The following is a 15,343-nucleotide window of genomic DNA, read 5'->3' as shown; positions in this document are numbered from 1 at the left end:
CAGAAGTGGGGCAACCTTACTGCAATATTTACAATGTAAGGCATTACATTTCTGTGTACTGATGAATGGTTTATGATCCTTATTTTCCACTCTATGGGGGTCTTTGCCTTGCAACAACTACACATACCTCAGTCCATTTCTCTGTCTTTGTCTTGTTTTCAAGGTGCGTGTGGATCTGATTGAAGAGGAAAACGTGTGCAGTGCAGCCTCTAAACATGGAAAATATCGCCAGGAGGTTAATATCGGGCCCCAAACTACACGATCTGTACCCTTTATCATTATACCCATGAAGGATGGAGAATCCCGCATTGAGGTCAAAGCAGCTGTTAAAGACTCATCGCTCAGTGATGGAATCATGAAGATGCTGCGGGTGGTGGTAAGAGAAACACACTCCATGTAGTGGGCTTACAGCTTTTTTTATAGGATAACAGAACATTAACTTATTAACTTACTGTAGTAAAATGTTGCAATAAAAAGTTCTCTGTTTAAACTTTGCATTTCATCTCAGGCCTGTAACTTTACGACTGATCTTAAGCTGGGATGTTGTATGTAGCCACTTGCTTGAAATCCCAAGAAATCCGGTCATATTCAACTAGTCCTTCATATTAAACAACAAAAACATTGTTTGTCTACAATCTTTAAAAAAGACACAGAGCTTTTCCGCATCTGATCAGTAGTAGCCAAAATGAACTGTGAAAAAGAAAAAAATAGACCAAGATATAATATTACATGTTGTATTTTGTTACACCAGTATATATTACTAATGTTTGTCCTATCTGCTGTTTTTCCAGCCTGAAGGTGTACTGGTTAAATCACCTCACATTGTAACTCTAGACCCCACTAAAAATGGTGTAGGTGAGTGTCCCCATTAAATAGCTACATTATATAGCAATTTAGAAATATTATGTTTTTATCACTGGCTAACTGATCCTCCAACCTGCCCACTGTTTAGATGGTAAACAACAACAAATTATCAACAGTGCAATTCCTAAGAAAGATTTGGTTCCAAACACGCCTACTAGCACACAGATCTCTGTGACAGGTAAGATACAGTTGGGCATGTTTCTGTATGTGTATCTGATAGAGTGTCCTAACAACGAACTCTATTGTTCTTATTGGGGAATGACCGCTGCTCTAGTTGTGGGGGATGTTTGCATGTTTGTTCAGTTGTTTCTTCCCATTGGTTTATAATGTATGTGCATGCAGGGAGAGAACAAGTATCTGTATTGGTGGAGAACGCCATTAAAGGGACCTCTATGGGTAGTATGATCCAACAGCCCGGAGGCTGTGGAGAGCAGAACATGGCCAGCATGACCCTGCCTGTCATTGCAACCACATATTTGGACAAAACCAACCAGTGGGAAATTGTGGGATTCCAGAAACGAGGCGAAGCCCTCCAACACATTAAGACAGGTAGGCACACACACACAGGCACAGATACCTGAAATCTTATCTTACTCGTATATCAGAGATGCTCACAAGTCTCTGAGCTAAAGTCCAAGTCAAGTCTCAAGTCTCTTGTGGTTATAATGAGTGTTGTATCACCTGCTGCGTTCAATCCAGGCTACTTATAACACTGCATAGCTATCTAGCTATAGGAATTCTGTAACTGTAACCTGTTTTTCACTTACAGAGCACAACCATGTAATGTGCACTGTGACAACTAATCACAGCCTATAAACTACTGTGAGTCAACACACCCCCAGACTCAAATCAATAATAAACCTGTAACCTGTTTGCAGCCAATGTTAGTAATTAACGTGATGGCAGCCAGCGGGACGTAAATGATTATGTTAATCGACTACCACAACTTTGGCAAGTAAACAAACGCTCATTTATGTTTTCAACGACAGTCGGAGTTAACCTGCACAGCAGCTGCTGATGCAGTCAACATTTTGTTGTCCTCTCTCATGTGTGGCCGTGTGCAGCAGATACGTAGTATGTGTTACGTAGGTAGGTTATAGGTAACGCAGGGAGGGAATGGGCACCAGTATTAAACGGGCCCTGAGGCTAAAGACTAGAGCCCGACAAGATATAGGATTTCGATATTTGAGGATTTTAAAATCCGATATGCCGATACATTGGTCACTATTCTTACACATAACATAAACAAAGATTATCCCTAACATTTCTTATGTTGTGAAACCTCACCAAGATAACATAACAGAAGGCTGAACAAAAGTACAACAAAATATATTAAAGATAAATAACAGTCAAATGTTGTAATGTAAAACAAAAAAAAAAGATTTAAAGATCCCTTATAAACTATAGAGTACTACTAATAAACATTGAAGGAAATAGTGTATGTATTGTGTGGGCCTGCCAAACAGAAACTAAAAACAACAATAAAAAACTACTACTACTACTACTACTACTACTACTACTAATAATAATACAATATATATTATTATTCATGTCATTATAAATATTATAATACATTATGATAAACAGGACACTTCTACATAGGCAAAAAATATTATATTATTATATAATATATATATATATTGTGCAGTAGTTATTACCTTACACATAATCTGCCACAATGGAAATTTTTACATCTACATTTACATTCACATCTAGTTTATCCCTTTACCAGCCCTCTTTTAATTCAATCCAAAGCTACAAGAAACCATTTTCAACCAAAGTGACCCAGAGGAAATGTTTGAAACTAAGGCTACGTTCAGACTGCAGGCCAATGTGACCCCAATCCAATTTTTTTACCCATAAGTGACTCAGATCTGATCTTTTTTTCACATGGAATTGGGCCACTTCCATATGTGATCGGAAGATCAGATCTTTTTAAATGCCACCTGAGTCTGGACACTCAGCTGTTCTACTGTAGACGGAGCCGTGCTGAACGAAAAAGCTCCACAAAAAGCCATAATTAAACATGTGGCTCTCTTCCTTTCGTACCTCGAAATTCCCTTTCTTATACCTGAAATCCACCGGACCGGAGGTCTCTTCTGAGTTACGTGCATGCTACATGTCCGAGCGGACAGAGTGGAGAGAGAGAGGGGGAGAGAGGGGGGGGGGGGGGGGGGGGGGGGGGGGGGGGGGGGGGGGGGGGGGGGGGGGGGGGGGGCAGTTGTGGGGCAGTTGTGTCGTACAGCGCCAGAAACCGTAAAGAAAATAAGAGAAAGTTGTGAACACTTGTCATAATTCGGGAGAAATGTGACCCGTGAGGGGGCGATGAAAAACGGAAGTCTCCTGCGAGCTAACTGGAGCGATCTTGCTCCTTGTTTACTGCAGTAGCCTGCAACAGTGTGCTGCGTGACATCGCGTTATTCTGCTGCGCATGCGGGTCACTTTCAGACAGCGGACAGTTCGCAGTAGAGTCTGATGTGGGCCACATTTAAACTATGTGAACTGTCAAACAAAAACAAAAATCAGATCTGGGAAAAGAATCGGAATTGAGATTAAGGCCTGAACGTAGCCTAACATTACACATTTGAAAGCTTCTCTCTGCTCCACGGATACAATAAAATTCCCTGTGTACTCTTGATCGTATATCAACAATAAACACATATAACACAAACAAAAAAAGGATCCATTTTACTCTCAGGAGTCATGAACAAGTCTACAAAATCATGCAGGCAAAACGCTTCTCTTCTGAAACGCTTTCAGTGGAATTTGAAGCTGCACAGAGGTGGAGGTTGTTTTGGTTGTGCGAAAATTCACTTGGTCTTAGAAAGGGTGTACTTGCATTAATGTGCTTTTATATCATTATATATGTGGCATAAAATGGTGTTACAACAACAATAATATCGTTTATCACAATTATTTATCGGATAATATATCATCCAACAAAAAGTAGTTATCATGACAGGCCTATTTATGACAAGAGAGAAGGATCACCCGACTCCGATTCTTTTTTTAATCGCCATTAATCAGCTGTCAAAATGCCATACTGATTAATTGGTCGGGCTCTACTAAAGACTGTAGTGTTTAATATCAGGCTGCTGCCTCTGCCATATGCTCTCTGTGTCGACTCCTACATGCACCCGCACACCTTTTTTATACTGTCTACGGCGCACACACAGAAGTCAGCAGAGCAGGGAGGCCGCTGTGGAGACAGTGAAGTGAAGGTGAGGTCAACTCCAAGGTGACAATAACTACTGTAAGTAGGTGCAATAAAACCCTCCAATTCTTAATCAATATACCAGTACAACGAACACAAACATGTAAACCTGGAGGAAGGAATATTTTAATCTGTTCTGTCCACAGTCAATAGCGAAATGATAAAAACAAGCAATAACAAAAGCTCTCTGTCCGTATTTTGTTTAGCTAAGTTTACCACATACTATTTTGGTGTTGCAAAGTTTACTGTTGATGCTCTTGCGACAACATTAAGTTATATTTAATTCAATTCAAAACCTGTATTGAATTTAAAAACAACCAGGCAGCTAATATGCGCCCTTCAATACTTGTTTATTTATCCCATCACATTGTGATCGCAATATTAAGCAGTTATCGCACATTGCAGATTTTCCTCATATCTTGCAGGCCTATTATTTAATACCATTTTAAAAAGTTATGTGTTTTGTTTTTTTTTTGTCCAGGCTACCAGAACCAGCTTGCCTACCGTAAAAATGATGGGTCTTTTGCTGTGTTTAAAGATAGCATCAGCAGCACCTGGTAGGGCATCCAAACATCCATGAACTCATACATAAATGTTTGCACATCCTCCTTTTAAGCAACATTATGTAGAATTTTTATCTTAAAATAACACCTTAAAAATCATTTTGATGCTACACTGAGTTATAATAGGGTGAATGGAGTCTCTCTCGTTACCACTATGGCTGTAACTCATCTCAACCACCACCAGTGTTTAGCACAACACATCAGCTTCAGGCAGAGAGGGAGGGAAACATAGGGCCACTTACTCTGGGGGATGACTAGATGGCCAAATGGAGAAAACCAGGGTGGGAATTTTGCTATGACACCAGGAAACCCCTATTCTTTGCACGAAGTGCAACGGGATATTTTATGACCACAATTATGTTATAACGAAGGCTGCCATGAGACAGAAGAAGATGTCAGAGATAGAGAAAAAGGGAGAGTGACAAGCAAGCAACCGGACAAGTATAAACATCGGACTGGCTTTCACTCATTGGCGAGAGCTAAAAGAGCTGAAAGGATGCAAGCTGGCCTTCTATCTGTTGGACTAATAAATAATAATTTATTAGCTGCTTTGCTATGTCGTGTTGTTGCACTCGCTTGATGTTTTGGTTGTTAGCAAAGTTGTCAAGCGAAATCAGACAGAGGTTTCATAGACAGACGTTTAGCCACTAGCTATAAATCTCAAACTGATGAAAGCAAACTTACTAGATAACACATTCAGACATCAGTAATGTTACTGTAAGTGCTTCTGCGTCGCTGGCTGTCTAGCTTTGTTGGCTAGCTTACCATCCAAGTTTCAAGCAACATTATGCTGCTGCTGGTGGAGAGCTGGGCCGCAGCCGGGTAAGCATGCAACATTACTGTGCTCAGAAGCCTCTAAGGACATAAAGTTACCAATGGCAGAGGCGAATAGACGGAAGACGACATTTACAGGGGAAGCTAAGAAGAGACAAAGAGAGTGACCTACTGAGCAAAAGGCTTCTGGACATTGGCAAGAGCTTCGTGACATAAAAGGCTACGAGACAGACAAAGAGATAGCAGTCTTTCCGTGTAATTTACACAGTCAGACTAGTAAGTGATATTCTTCCGCCTTGTGTTGTGGCACTTGCTTGATGTTTGGCTGTGTTATCAAAGTTGGTGACTTGTCAGTACTTGATTATAATGTAATTATAAGTGTTGAATATAGTGTCTGAAACAGGGCGCAAAAAGGGCACCAAATCACACAAAAAAACACATCTTACATAATGTTGCTTTAACTAAGATTCTGAATATGAGGAAGATGGGTATATTTCATGTGCAAATAAATTACGATGTAATTACTGTCCTCTCCTCTCTAAGGCTGACGGCCTATGTTGCCAAGGTGTTTGCCATGGCCAACAGTCTGGTGGCAGTGCCAAGCCACCTCATCTGTGAGGCTGTCAAGTTTCTGATTCTCAACACACAGCAACCTGACGGCATGTTTAGAGAAGCTGGACGTGTGTACAGTAATGCAATGCGTGTGCGTGCACTGATTTCATGAACATATATACACATCTTCATCTTGATCTTATCAAGATAAACACAATTGCACGTCATTATCTATCATATTACTATATAAATAACATCGTGTTTGTGTGTATGTTTAGGGTGGTGTGCAAGGCACAGATTCAGACGCCTCCATGACAGCCTTCTGCCTCATTGCCATGCAGGAGTCACGCACACTGTGTTCTGCCACTGTTAATGTGAGTACCTCACCACCATAAAAGGTTTTCTCTAATCTATGAAAGGGGTCCATCAATTCAGACAGAGGTAGACAAAAGCTGGCTTGCATTTCTAGCCACCCGTCTCCGGCAGATTTTTTCAACTGTAGCTAAAATTTAACATTAGCTCCACGAGTTGGGTTAAACGGGTACTGTGTTGAAGTGTTGTAGTTAGTCCTTGAATTATAAATTTGGTTAGGAAAAATGTTACTCCAGACGTATTCTATTCTGACACTATATAACTTGGCCTAGCTTTACTTATGTTAGTAGTTATATTTGTTTAAAAATTTCAGACAGTATGTTTTAACATCTCTCTGGCTTTTGGGATGGTTACTAAACGGTGAAAATAGCAAATGTAACACTATTTTGAGTAATGTTTGCTAGGTTGCCAGAGTCCTCCAAACACAAAAAACAGCAGGACAGAGACGCTAATTAGCTTAAAACAACTAATACCTTCCACACAGTCAGGAAATACCACACAGTAAATGTGCTAGTCATGGGCGGCATGAAAGGCATTCTCAAACATAACCTGTATGTTGTTAGGTAACAGTGAGCTCTGCATTACAATCTCAGTCTCAGCTATCATGCCAGAATCATATGACTTTCCTGAACAGAAGTGATTTTTTTTAAAGTTGTGGGTTAAAGTTATCTGACCAATTTCACAGCTTTTATGATTGTAGAAAAATCTCTCTGTCTGTCAATATCTTCCTGCTCTCCCCTTATCCTCCTTGTCCTTCCTTTCTTTCCAGAGTCTGCCAGGCAGTATAGACAAAGCAGTGGCCTACCTGGAGAGGCATCTGCAAAGCCTCACCAACCCATATGCTGTTGCCATGACATCTTATGCCCTGGCCAATGAAAACAAACTGAACCAGGAGGTCCTCTACAAGTTTGCTTCCTCAGGTGTCGTCACACAGCAATTGTCTTAAACTAATATTCAGAAACAGAGTCTACACGTATAGATCAAAAGTATTACACATATAAGGTCGATATTATGGGAGGACTTTCAGCTCAGTACAGAAATGCCAATGATATGTTCAATGTAATTATGTGTCTCATTTATATAGATTTTTTTACCAGAACTGAAAATGTTGTTTTCATCTTTAAAGTGTGAACAATATCTGATTTTCTCACCAAATATCAGATGTTTTTAATCTCTCAAATATCCATATCCAATTTACTTTTTTATTATTTTTTATTACACTTCTGTGAGATGAATGATTTTAATTCACTAATAATTTCTCAATCCCTAATAAATATTTTAGGGATTGAGAAATTATTAAGTGAATTAAAATCATTCCGGGGACAGCATCATAAAACAAAAAGCTATTTGTTTGTGTCTTCCTCAGAGCTGTCCCACTGGCCGGTACCTGATGGACACACACTGGAGGCCACAGGTTACGCTCTTTTGGCTCTGGTCAAGGCCAAGGTGAGCATGTCCCACTAGTGTGTTTCTCATAAGGATGTCATGCATCATGAATGCTACCTCACTAAAAGGTAAAAAGTTTGTGTCTCTTTGCACTGTCAAGTTGTTTGGCTCATTTACCCAACATGGACCTTTTTTTTTATATTACTGGTGATCACTTTCCACAACACTTTATGATTGTATTTAGATATTTGAAGGCACTTTTTCTACCCCTATAGGCAGCCTTTGGTTACAAGAGTTCCAATGACTTGAACTTGAAAACAAGGGACTGATTTCAAGGGCATCACTTTGTATTGAAAAGTGGTGGGGACATAAGGGCTCACATTAGGGGCATGACAATACAATTGCGACATGAGACCTGACAAACAAGATGAGAAGATTTTTAACACTATTTTGAAGAAATATGAAATGCTGAAATTTAATTGAAGATTTAGGTTAAAAACTTAATTTCCTGCATTCTATAGACATTTTCTGCTCCAATTTAGGGTGGAAATGTCTGTTCAGCTGGCAGGTGACAATTCATAAATAGAAAAATACAATAGAATATAATGCAGTAATCAGCAGCCTTTTACTTTACAATGCACATTTGTTTCTTCTATATTTAAATTGCTTTGCATGTTTTCTTATTGTGCAAATAAACCTTTCTCAGAGTATTTTCATATATTTAACATTTCTTGGTGCAAGCAATTTTTCATAACATTTTTAACAAATGCTTTTAACAAAAGTCATGGGGACAAAATCAGCCATTTCAAAATGTGGTGGGGACTCAGTGTAAATGACACTATGAATGATTTAGGGCTGAAACAATTCATTGATTAAATCGATAAAATCGATTAATAAAATGCTTCGACACAAATTCTTTGCATCGCTGCTTTGTTTAATCCATGTAACTATACAGCACAGTGTTTTGCACGGACATTTATTACTGTTGCACATCGCGTTTATGCTGTGAACACGACGTGATTATGATGGAGCTGTTTGCAAAGTGGAGAGAGGGACAAAGAAGAAAGTGTCCAAAGTATGTTATTATTTCATGCTAAAGAAAACAACAACTCTGTAATGTTACCGTCCGTCCACCATAAAACGAAACTTTACGGTGCCTTATCAGAAAGCAGCCGGTGTTCTGCCAGCGGACCACAGACAAGGTAACAGTAACAGCAACTTAATTAATTTTTAACTGAAATCATGATTGATTGTTGAGTTGAAGGCTAGCCAAAGTAAGCTGTAGTCCAGGGAAAATGTGCACACGTGCGTTTGTTCTCCTTTTTGGGCCGTGAGTTGTAATCTCACAGTCATGAGTTAACTGGGTGTCAGGGAGCTGCACCTTTGTCTGAGCTACAGAGAGAGCTGCAGGGGAGTTCAATCTCTGCTACCTGCCTGTGCTAATAATCCATCCTTTCAACCATATTCCCCACTGTGACCCATCCACCATTGTGTCCCTGAGCAAGACACTTAACCCCTAGTTGCTCCAGAGGTGTGCGACCTCTGACATGTATAGCAATTGTAAGTCACTTTGGATAAAAGCATCAGCTAAATGAATAAATCTAGTATTCTTTGCCTTTATAATTGCCATCTTTATAAAAACAAACAACAGCTGTTTCGTGTGCAGGATCGCTTATTTTCCGTTTCACATTTCTCGTGTGTTTTCTTGATAAAAGTGGTTTGGAAACCAACATCGGGTGCCATAATTGTTGTCAGCTCCTGTAGTACTTATTAAACGATGCATCGATGAATCGTTGAAATAATCTATAGAAGCTTCAAATACCAAAATCATTGTTAACTGCAGCCCTAGGATGATTTAACATCCTTCACTGCATAATAACAGAATAATAATAATACAAATGTGACAAAAACAAACATGATGTCATTTGTAATTAGGTGCTTGTATCAGGTAGCCTTTGAAAACTAGCAGGTAGTAGATCCACATGTAAAGTACAGTATAACTGTTAAGAATCAGGACTTCTTTGTATTTTAACTAAAGATATTTTAAAATCAAATGCAACCACAGAACATTTTAACTATATACTTGCCCTCTGTTAATAAAGGCCTTTGAAGAAGCCAGGCCTGTTGTCAGATGGTTCAGCCAACAGCAGGAGGTGGGCGGAAGCTTTGGATCAACTCAGGTAATTCAGACCCCTCTCTGCATATTAATAAAGTTATGTAACTCCATATGTTTTCGGTGAAGTTGCATCTTTTTATTTAATCTTGGTTTGTAGCCCATTTCTTCTACATCTCGTTTTCCCTCTATGTTTTTCTCTCTCCAGGCTACTATAATAGTGTACCAGGCTATAGCCGAGTACTGGGCCAGTGCTAAAGAACCAGAGTATGATCTGAATGTGGACATCTTGTTGCCAGGCAGGTCAAAACCTGACAAGTACAACTTCAACAGGGACAACCACTATGCCACGAGAACATCTAAAGTGAGAACACACCCTCACCAACATAAACAAACTCACAGTGGCTCATTAATATTATCATCTGTTCTCGATCACCTGTTTCATTCCATATGTTTCTTCTGCTGATCCGTGTGTGTGTGTGTGTGTGTGTGTGTGTGTGTGTGTGTGTGTGTTTATGTTCATATTTAAATTCCCACAGATCAATGATATAAACCAGAATGTAACAGTGACTGCCACAGGCACAGGAGAAGCAACACTGACAGTAAGTTACTGTCCAGAACTCAGCTGCCAGGCTTTTAACCAGAACAAAGAAATATGACCACATTACTCCTATTTTAGCTTCATTACACAGGCTCCCAGTATGTTTTAGAATTGACTTTAAAATTCTATTGATCACTTTTAAAGCTCTTCATGGCCTCTCGCCTTGTTATATTTCTGACCTTTTAGTCCCATACGCACCAGCACGTACCTTGAGATCCTCGGGCAGAGGTCTGTTGTCTGTTCCAGAGTCTCGACTGAAAACTAAAGGGGACAGAGCGTTTGCTGTCAGGGCCCCGAGGCTCTGGGACAGCCTGCCCGAGGAAATCAGGTCGGCTGAGTCAGTGAACTCTTTTAAGTCCCTTCTTAAAACATACTTTTATAGGAGAGCCTTTCCCGATCTTATTTGACTTTTATTTTATTGTATTTTACTAATTTTATATTTATCTTAAACGTGTATTTTAGTCTTTTCAATGTTTTAATGCTTTTATCTTGTATTGTTTTTGTATTATTGTCTCTTGGGTATTATTGTCTTTACACTTGTTAAAGCACTTTGTAATTGTTTTTGAAAAGTGCTCTACAAATAAAGATTATTATTATTAGTCTTATTATAAGTTAAATATATTTTTACTTCATAATCTTTTGTTTGTTGTTGTTGTATTTTTTTTTTTACCTTGAGTGGACTATTGAGATAGATGCCTATTTACCTATTTCACATTATCGTGCACTTTTATCTATGTGACAGATGGTGTCGCTGTATTACGCTCTGCCTAAAGAAAAGGAGAGTGACTGTCAGAAGTTTAACATGACAGTGCAGCTCCTGCCAGGTACTTTTGTTTCGTTATTTGCTGTCTGACCATCTTCCTTCCAAATATATTCCTTTTATGAGAAAAACAAATAAACTAAAACAACAAAAAATTGTTTTGTTCCTCTAGAGAAACTGGACGAGGATGAGAAGATATACAAACTGAGAATAGAGGTTTTGTAAGTACAATTAAGAGCATTACATTAATATGGCTTTTACAGAACATTTTCTTACCAGATATGGGCCCTTCATTACTTCACTTCTTCCCCTTTCTGTTATGGTCATCATTTTAATTTGTTCTGTCCTCTTTGTCCCTGATTTTCTCGGCATTTCACATTTCTTTAAAATCAAAATATGGTGGTGAAGTAATTTAAGTTTAAGATTTTGGGGGATATTGGAAAATAAGAATTGTTTTGATTACCACAGAGTGCGCTTTATATCTACAGAGAGTGGTCCTTCCATGGTGGTGATGCCTGGGTCATCATCCACCTAAGTGTTTATTTTACTGTTATATTATTATTTATTTACTTTAACGATGAGAGATGCTGCTGTAAGTAATTTTAAAAGTTTCCACGCACACAGCAAGGTCACAACAAATATCATGGGATATTTAGGCAACAAAACTAAAAACTGTAGTGAGTGAACGTGACAGGGCAGAGGATTACATATTTTTAGGATTAATCAGGGTGGCTGTTTTACTGCAAACAGATTCGCTGTATGACCCTGGGTTGTGTGTGTGACCATTTGGATGTGTAGAAAAACACAGAATATTAATTAACTTTAGACCCTGATCAGGAGATTTAAATAATCAATGAAGTTAAGCTGCTGTTTGCAAATGGAAAGACGCTTCACCCTATTTCACCCACCCGCACCTCATCCGCTGTTAATCAGAATGTTCATTTTTATGACCCGGCCCACCCTATCCGTGGATTATAGCACCTTGGTTCTACAATGAACAGACAAACCAAATACTGGCTCTAGAGAGGGCATTTAGCGGCTACTATTACTCAAACTGGACCAGGTACTCACCGGTACCGGCACTTCTACAAGACAGAGTTGGGAGAAGCTCGGGTGCCATTTATGCAGCTGTGTGCATAAAGTTGCTTGTCAAAGTCACTTTTCTTGAACCTACCTATCACAGCCTGATTGGGGCTTATTGACAAGTTAGTACTTGGTTTTATTTCTGAAACAGTTCACTTAGCTCAGCTAATAAGCTGTTCTAAATCTTACAAAAACTCTATAAGCTACTTCAACCAGTGGCCGCTACCGTAGGTCTTCCTAAACGCTTTGAATGGGAGGGTGAGGGAAAAGGTTATCAGTTGGTTGCTGCTAGATGCTTGCTAGATGATTTGATGAATAGATTTACTTTCTTTCTTTCTTTACATTTTGTATATGCTTTTATTTAAATATTCTGTCCTTTCATGTACAGGTATAAGGACAAGGTGCGAGATGCAACCATGTCAATCTTGGATATTGGCTTGCTAACTGGCTTTACTGCTAACACAAATGACCTGGACTTAGTAAGACCCTTTACAGATACACACATACCCACATAAAGGTCAACAGTCAGATGTTATGCTTAGGACAAACATAATGTGTTTTATGGTTTAGAGAATTGTCTGACTGTGTGTGTGTGTGTGTGTAGCTGTCCAAAGGACGTGCCCGCACTATTGCAAAATATGAGATGAACACAGTCCTGTCAGAAAGAGGCTCACTCATCATCTACCTGGACAAGGTAAGTCTCTTAACTCTATTTTTTCTTTCTGCCTTAGCCTTTCCTTATTCATCTTTGTCTCACCTTTGCTTTACATCTCTCCACAGGTTTCTCACACACGACCAGAGGAGATCAGTTTTAGGGTCCATCAGAAGATGAAAGTGGGCGTCTTACAGCCAGCAGCTGTCTCTGTCTATGAATACTATGAACGTGAGTCTCAGAGACATTTAGAAACATATGCTGCCTCCATGAGCTTCATTATTTTGTCTTTGCTGTCAATATTTGTAGATAACATGGTGGAAAAGCAGACATTATAACATTTTTTTTATGTTTTTCGATGTAGATTACTGCAATTAGCACAAAATGTATCTGTCTTTCCTGTTTCAGGAAAACACTGTGTGAAATTCTACCACCCAGAGAGAAAAGCTGGGAAGCTACTGCGGCTCTGTAGAGGTGATGAATGCACATGTGCTGAAGGTAAGAAAGTTGAACTGAAGACCTAATCTGTGAACTCTAAACTATCTACAACAATAAAGCTGGGGCACCTAAAGCGGAGAGAAGATCAAACAAGATAAAGAGGCCATGCTACTAGCTCTGACAGGGTGTAACGATCATAAACTATATAAAAGAAGTGGATGAGTTTGGCACTTTGGCCCTTTCCATCTTGTTTTTTTGGAACCATAAGTGACCGTATTTGCATGGGAGAGTGGAGCTGAGGAGGAGTGAGGGGTGATGTAGCCATGAATTTGATACTTTCCAAACCGAATTTGCTGGTGAATGTACATTTATTCCATCTTACGAAGTTATTAGCTAGCGTAGGGCTGGATGGTTTATTCGAAAAGTAACTGAAACCGAAATTCACATCCTCAAACAAACATAATTTTCCTGTCAGTAATTTTGGTGTTTTGGTGTTTAATCCTATTAATATTTCCCCCACTATGTGTGTTCATGTACTTTCCACTTAAAAACATACTACCATGTGTGTTGTCACGTGACTCCGCATGACTGATATTTGCGCCACAGTAAGTTAAGATTGGCGGTATGGCTCTGTTCTGGCCCTTCAATGTGCCTACATGGAAAACCATAATGCAGGGAGAGCAGACCTCTCTGCCCTTCCAAGTGCCTACGTGGAAATCCTGAGGCAGGGAGCAGCAGTAAGGACCCCATAGGGCAGGGGTATTCAATTAGAATTCAAAGAGGTCCAGTTAGAGAAAATTTCCCGAACCAAAGGTCCGGAACATCAAAACGACTAACTTGCATTATCATTCAGTACGATAACGAAGAGCTGTAATGCCTCCTCTTCTCTTTTATTCCCTCTTATAGAGCTACCAATTTCCTACTTTCTCTTGTTCAGTGAGAAATATGAGCTCTAGCTTGTCCTGCCAGCTAGCATTGGAGATCTATGAGATAATCTGGTTTTGAACTGCCCGTGGGAGGAATGTACATGTAAAACTCTGTACATTCTTGATTAAAAGCCATGTGAAATCTCTTTTCCCTTTCGTCTCCTCAATTCGTGTGTGTTTCCAAAACGTCTCTGGTGAATCTCGCGGACTCGACTCGCAAGCATCGGAATGCACAGATTTAATTGGCTGAGCAGCGTCACATGAGACGATTGGAGCAGATGCAATTGGTCAGTGAGTTTCCTGTTCCTCTAAACCAGTACAGTAAATGCTAGAAAAGCTGCGCGGGTTAAAATAGAAACGCTCTGTCACGAGGTAGTAAGTCTCAATAATAAATCGGCTGTAGGTCAGTGGTCCGGAGAGGACAGCTGCTGGGTCTGCGGTCCGCCTATTAGTGACCTCTCCCATAGGGTACAGAACATAGCAGGCATTAATACAGAGTGACATGATTAATCAAATATGGCCTGAAAGGAGGAGCTGGGTTGGCGGCGAGTTACAAGCTAATTGCAGAGGAAGCAGCAAAAGCAGGCAGGCTATAGCAGCCTAAATAAGGCCCCTTGTATGGAATTTGCCAATGAATGCTAAGAGGAATCAGAGCTGTCAGCTGATGTGGCTGGCTTTAAGATGGCTGCTATCAGCTGATGTGCTGGGATTGTGAGCTGAGCTTGACTTTGTTGCCTGCCTGAACTAACACTATGCTTGATTTTGATTTTAGATCATATAGTCCTAAGTTAGCTCTAACTATCAACTCATCAAGCTTGTGTTTAGATCACTTTAAGAATGTCATAAGGTCTCATCTTCTTTTGGAAAAGATAATAGCAGAAAGCAAAAATAAATTGGATGAATATAATAATAAATGGAATAATATTCTATGTGTATTATAATTAATTATATGAAATCTTGTATTTTTTTTCCCCTATCTTTCTCATATTTATTCTTCTGTCGTAATATATTTTGTAAAAGTGTTAAAACCTTTTTTTTTTTTTTT

At 39.4% G+C, this 15,343-nt stretch overlaps 1 protein-coding gene across 1 annotated transcript in view; it reads left to right on the top strand.

Annotated features, from left to right (window-relative positions):
- Positions 1–15,343, top strand: part of LOC123969497 (complement C3-like) — a 36,232-nt gene that overhangs the window by 13,982 nt on the left and 6,907 nt on the right. Inside the window, exons 22-39 of the mRNA XM_046046956.1 lie at positions 164–376; positions 792–855; positions 953–1,042; positions 1,207–1,413; positions 4,560–4,635; positions 5,959–6,118; positions 6,246–6,341; positions 7,109–7,259; positions 7,706–7,785; positions 9,828–9,905; positions 10,047–10,202; positions 10,378–10,440; positions 11,182–11,263; positions 11,372–11,420; positions 12,671–12,761; positions 12,887–12,976; positions 13,063–13,165; positions 13,343–13,432. Coding sequence (XP_045902912.1) covers positions 164–376; positions 792–855; positions 953–1,042; positions 1,207–1,413; positions 4,560–4,635; positions 5,959–6,118; positions 6,246–6,341; positions 7,109–7,259; positions 7,706–7,785; positions 9,828–9,905; positions 10,047–10,202; positions 10,378–10,440; positions 11,182–11,263; positions 11,372–11,420; positions 12,671–12,761; positions 12,887–12,976; positions 13,063–13,165; positions 13,343–13,432 — 1,939 coding nt within the window. The remainder of the gene's footprint in view (positions 1–163; positions 377–791; positions 856–952; positions 1,043–1,206; positions 1,414–4,559; positions 4,636–5,958; positions 6,119–6,245; positions 6,342–7,108; positions 7,260–7,705; positions 7,786–9,827; positions 9,906–10,046; positions 10,203–10,377; positions 10,441–11,181; positions 11,264–11,371; positions 11,421–12,670; positions 12,762–12,886; positions 12,977–13,062; positions 13,166–13,342; positions 13,433–15,343) is intronic.

Source organism: Micropterus dolomieu, linkage group LG04 (assembly GCF_021292245.1).
Source record: "Micropterus dolomieu isolate WLL.071019.BEF.003 ecotype Adirondacks linkage group LG04, ASM2129224v1, whole genome shotgun sequence".
NCBI classification, from domain to species: Eukaryota; Metazoa; Chordata; class Actinopteri; order Centrarchiformes; family Centrarchidae; genus Micropterus; species Micropterus dolomieu.
The sequence above is the reverse complement of the archived record's forward strand: the minus strand, read 5'-3'. Positions and strand labels throughout refer to the sequence as shown.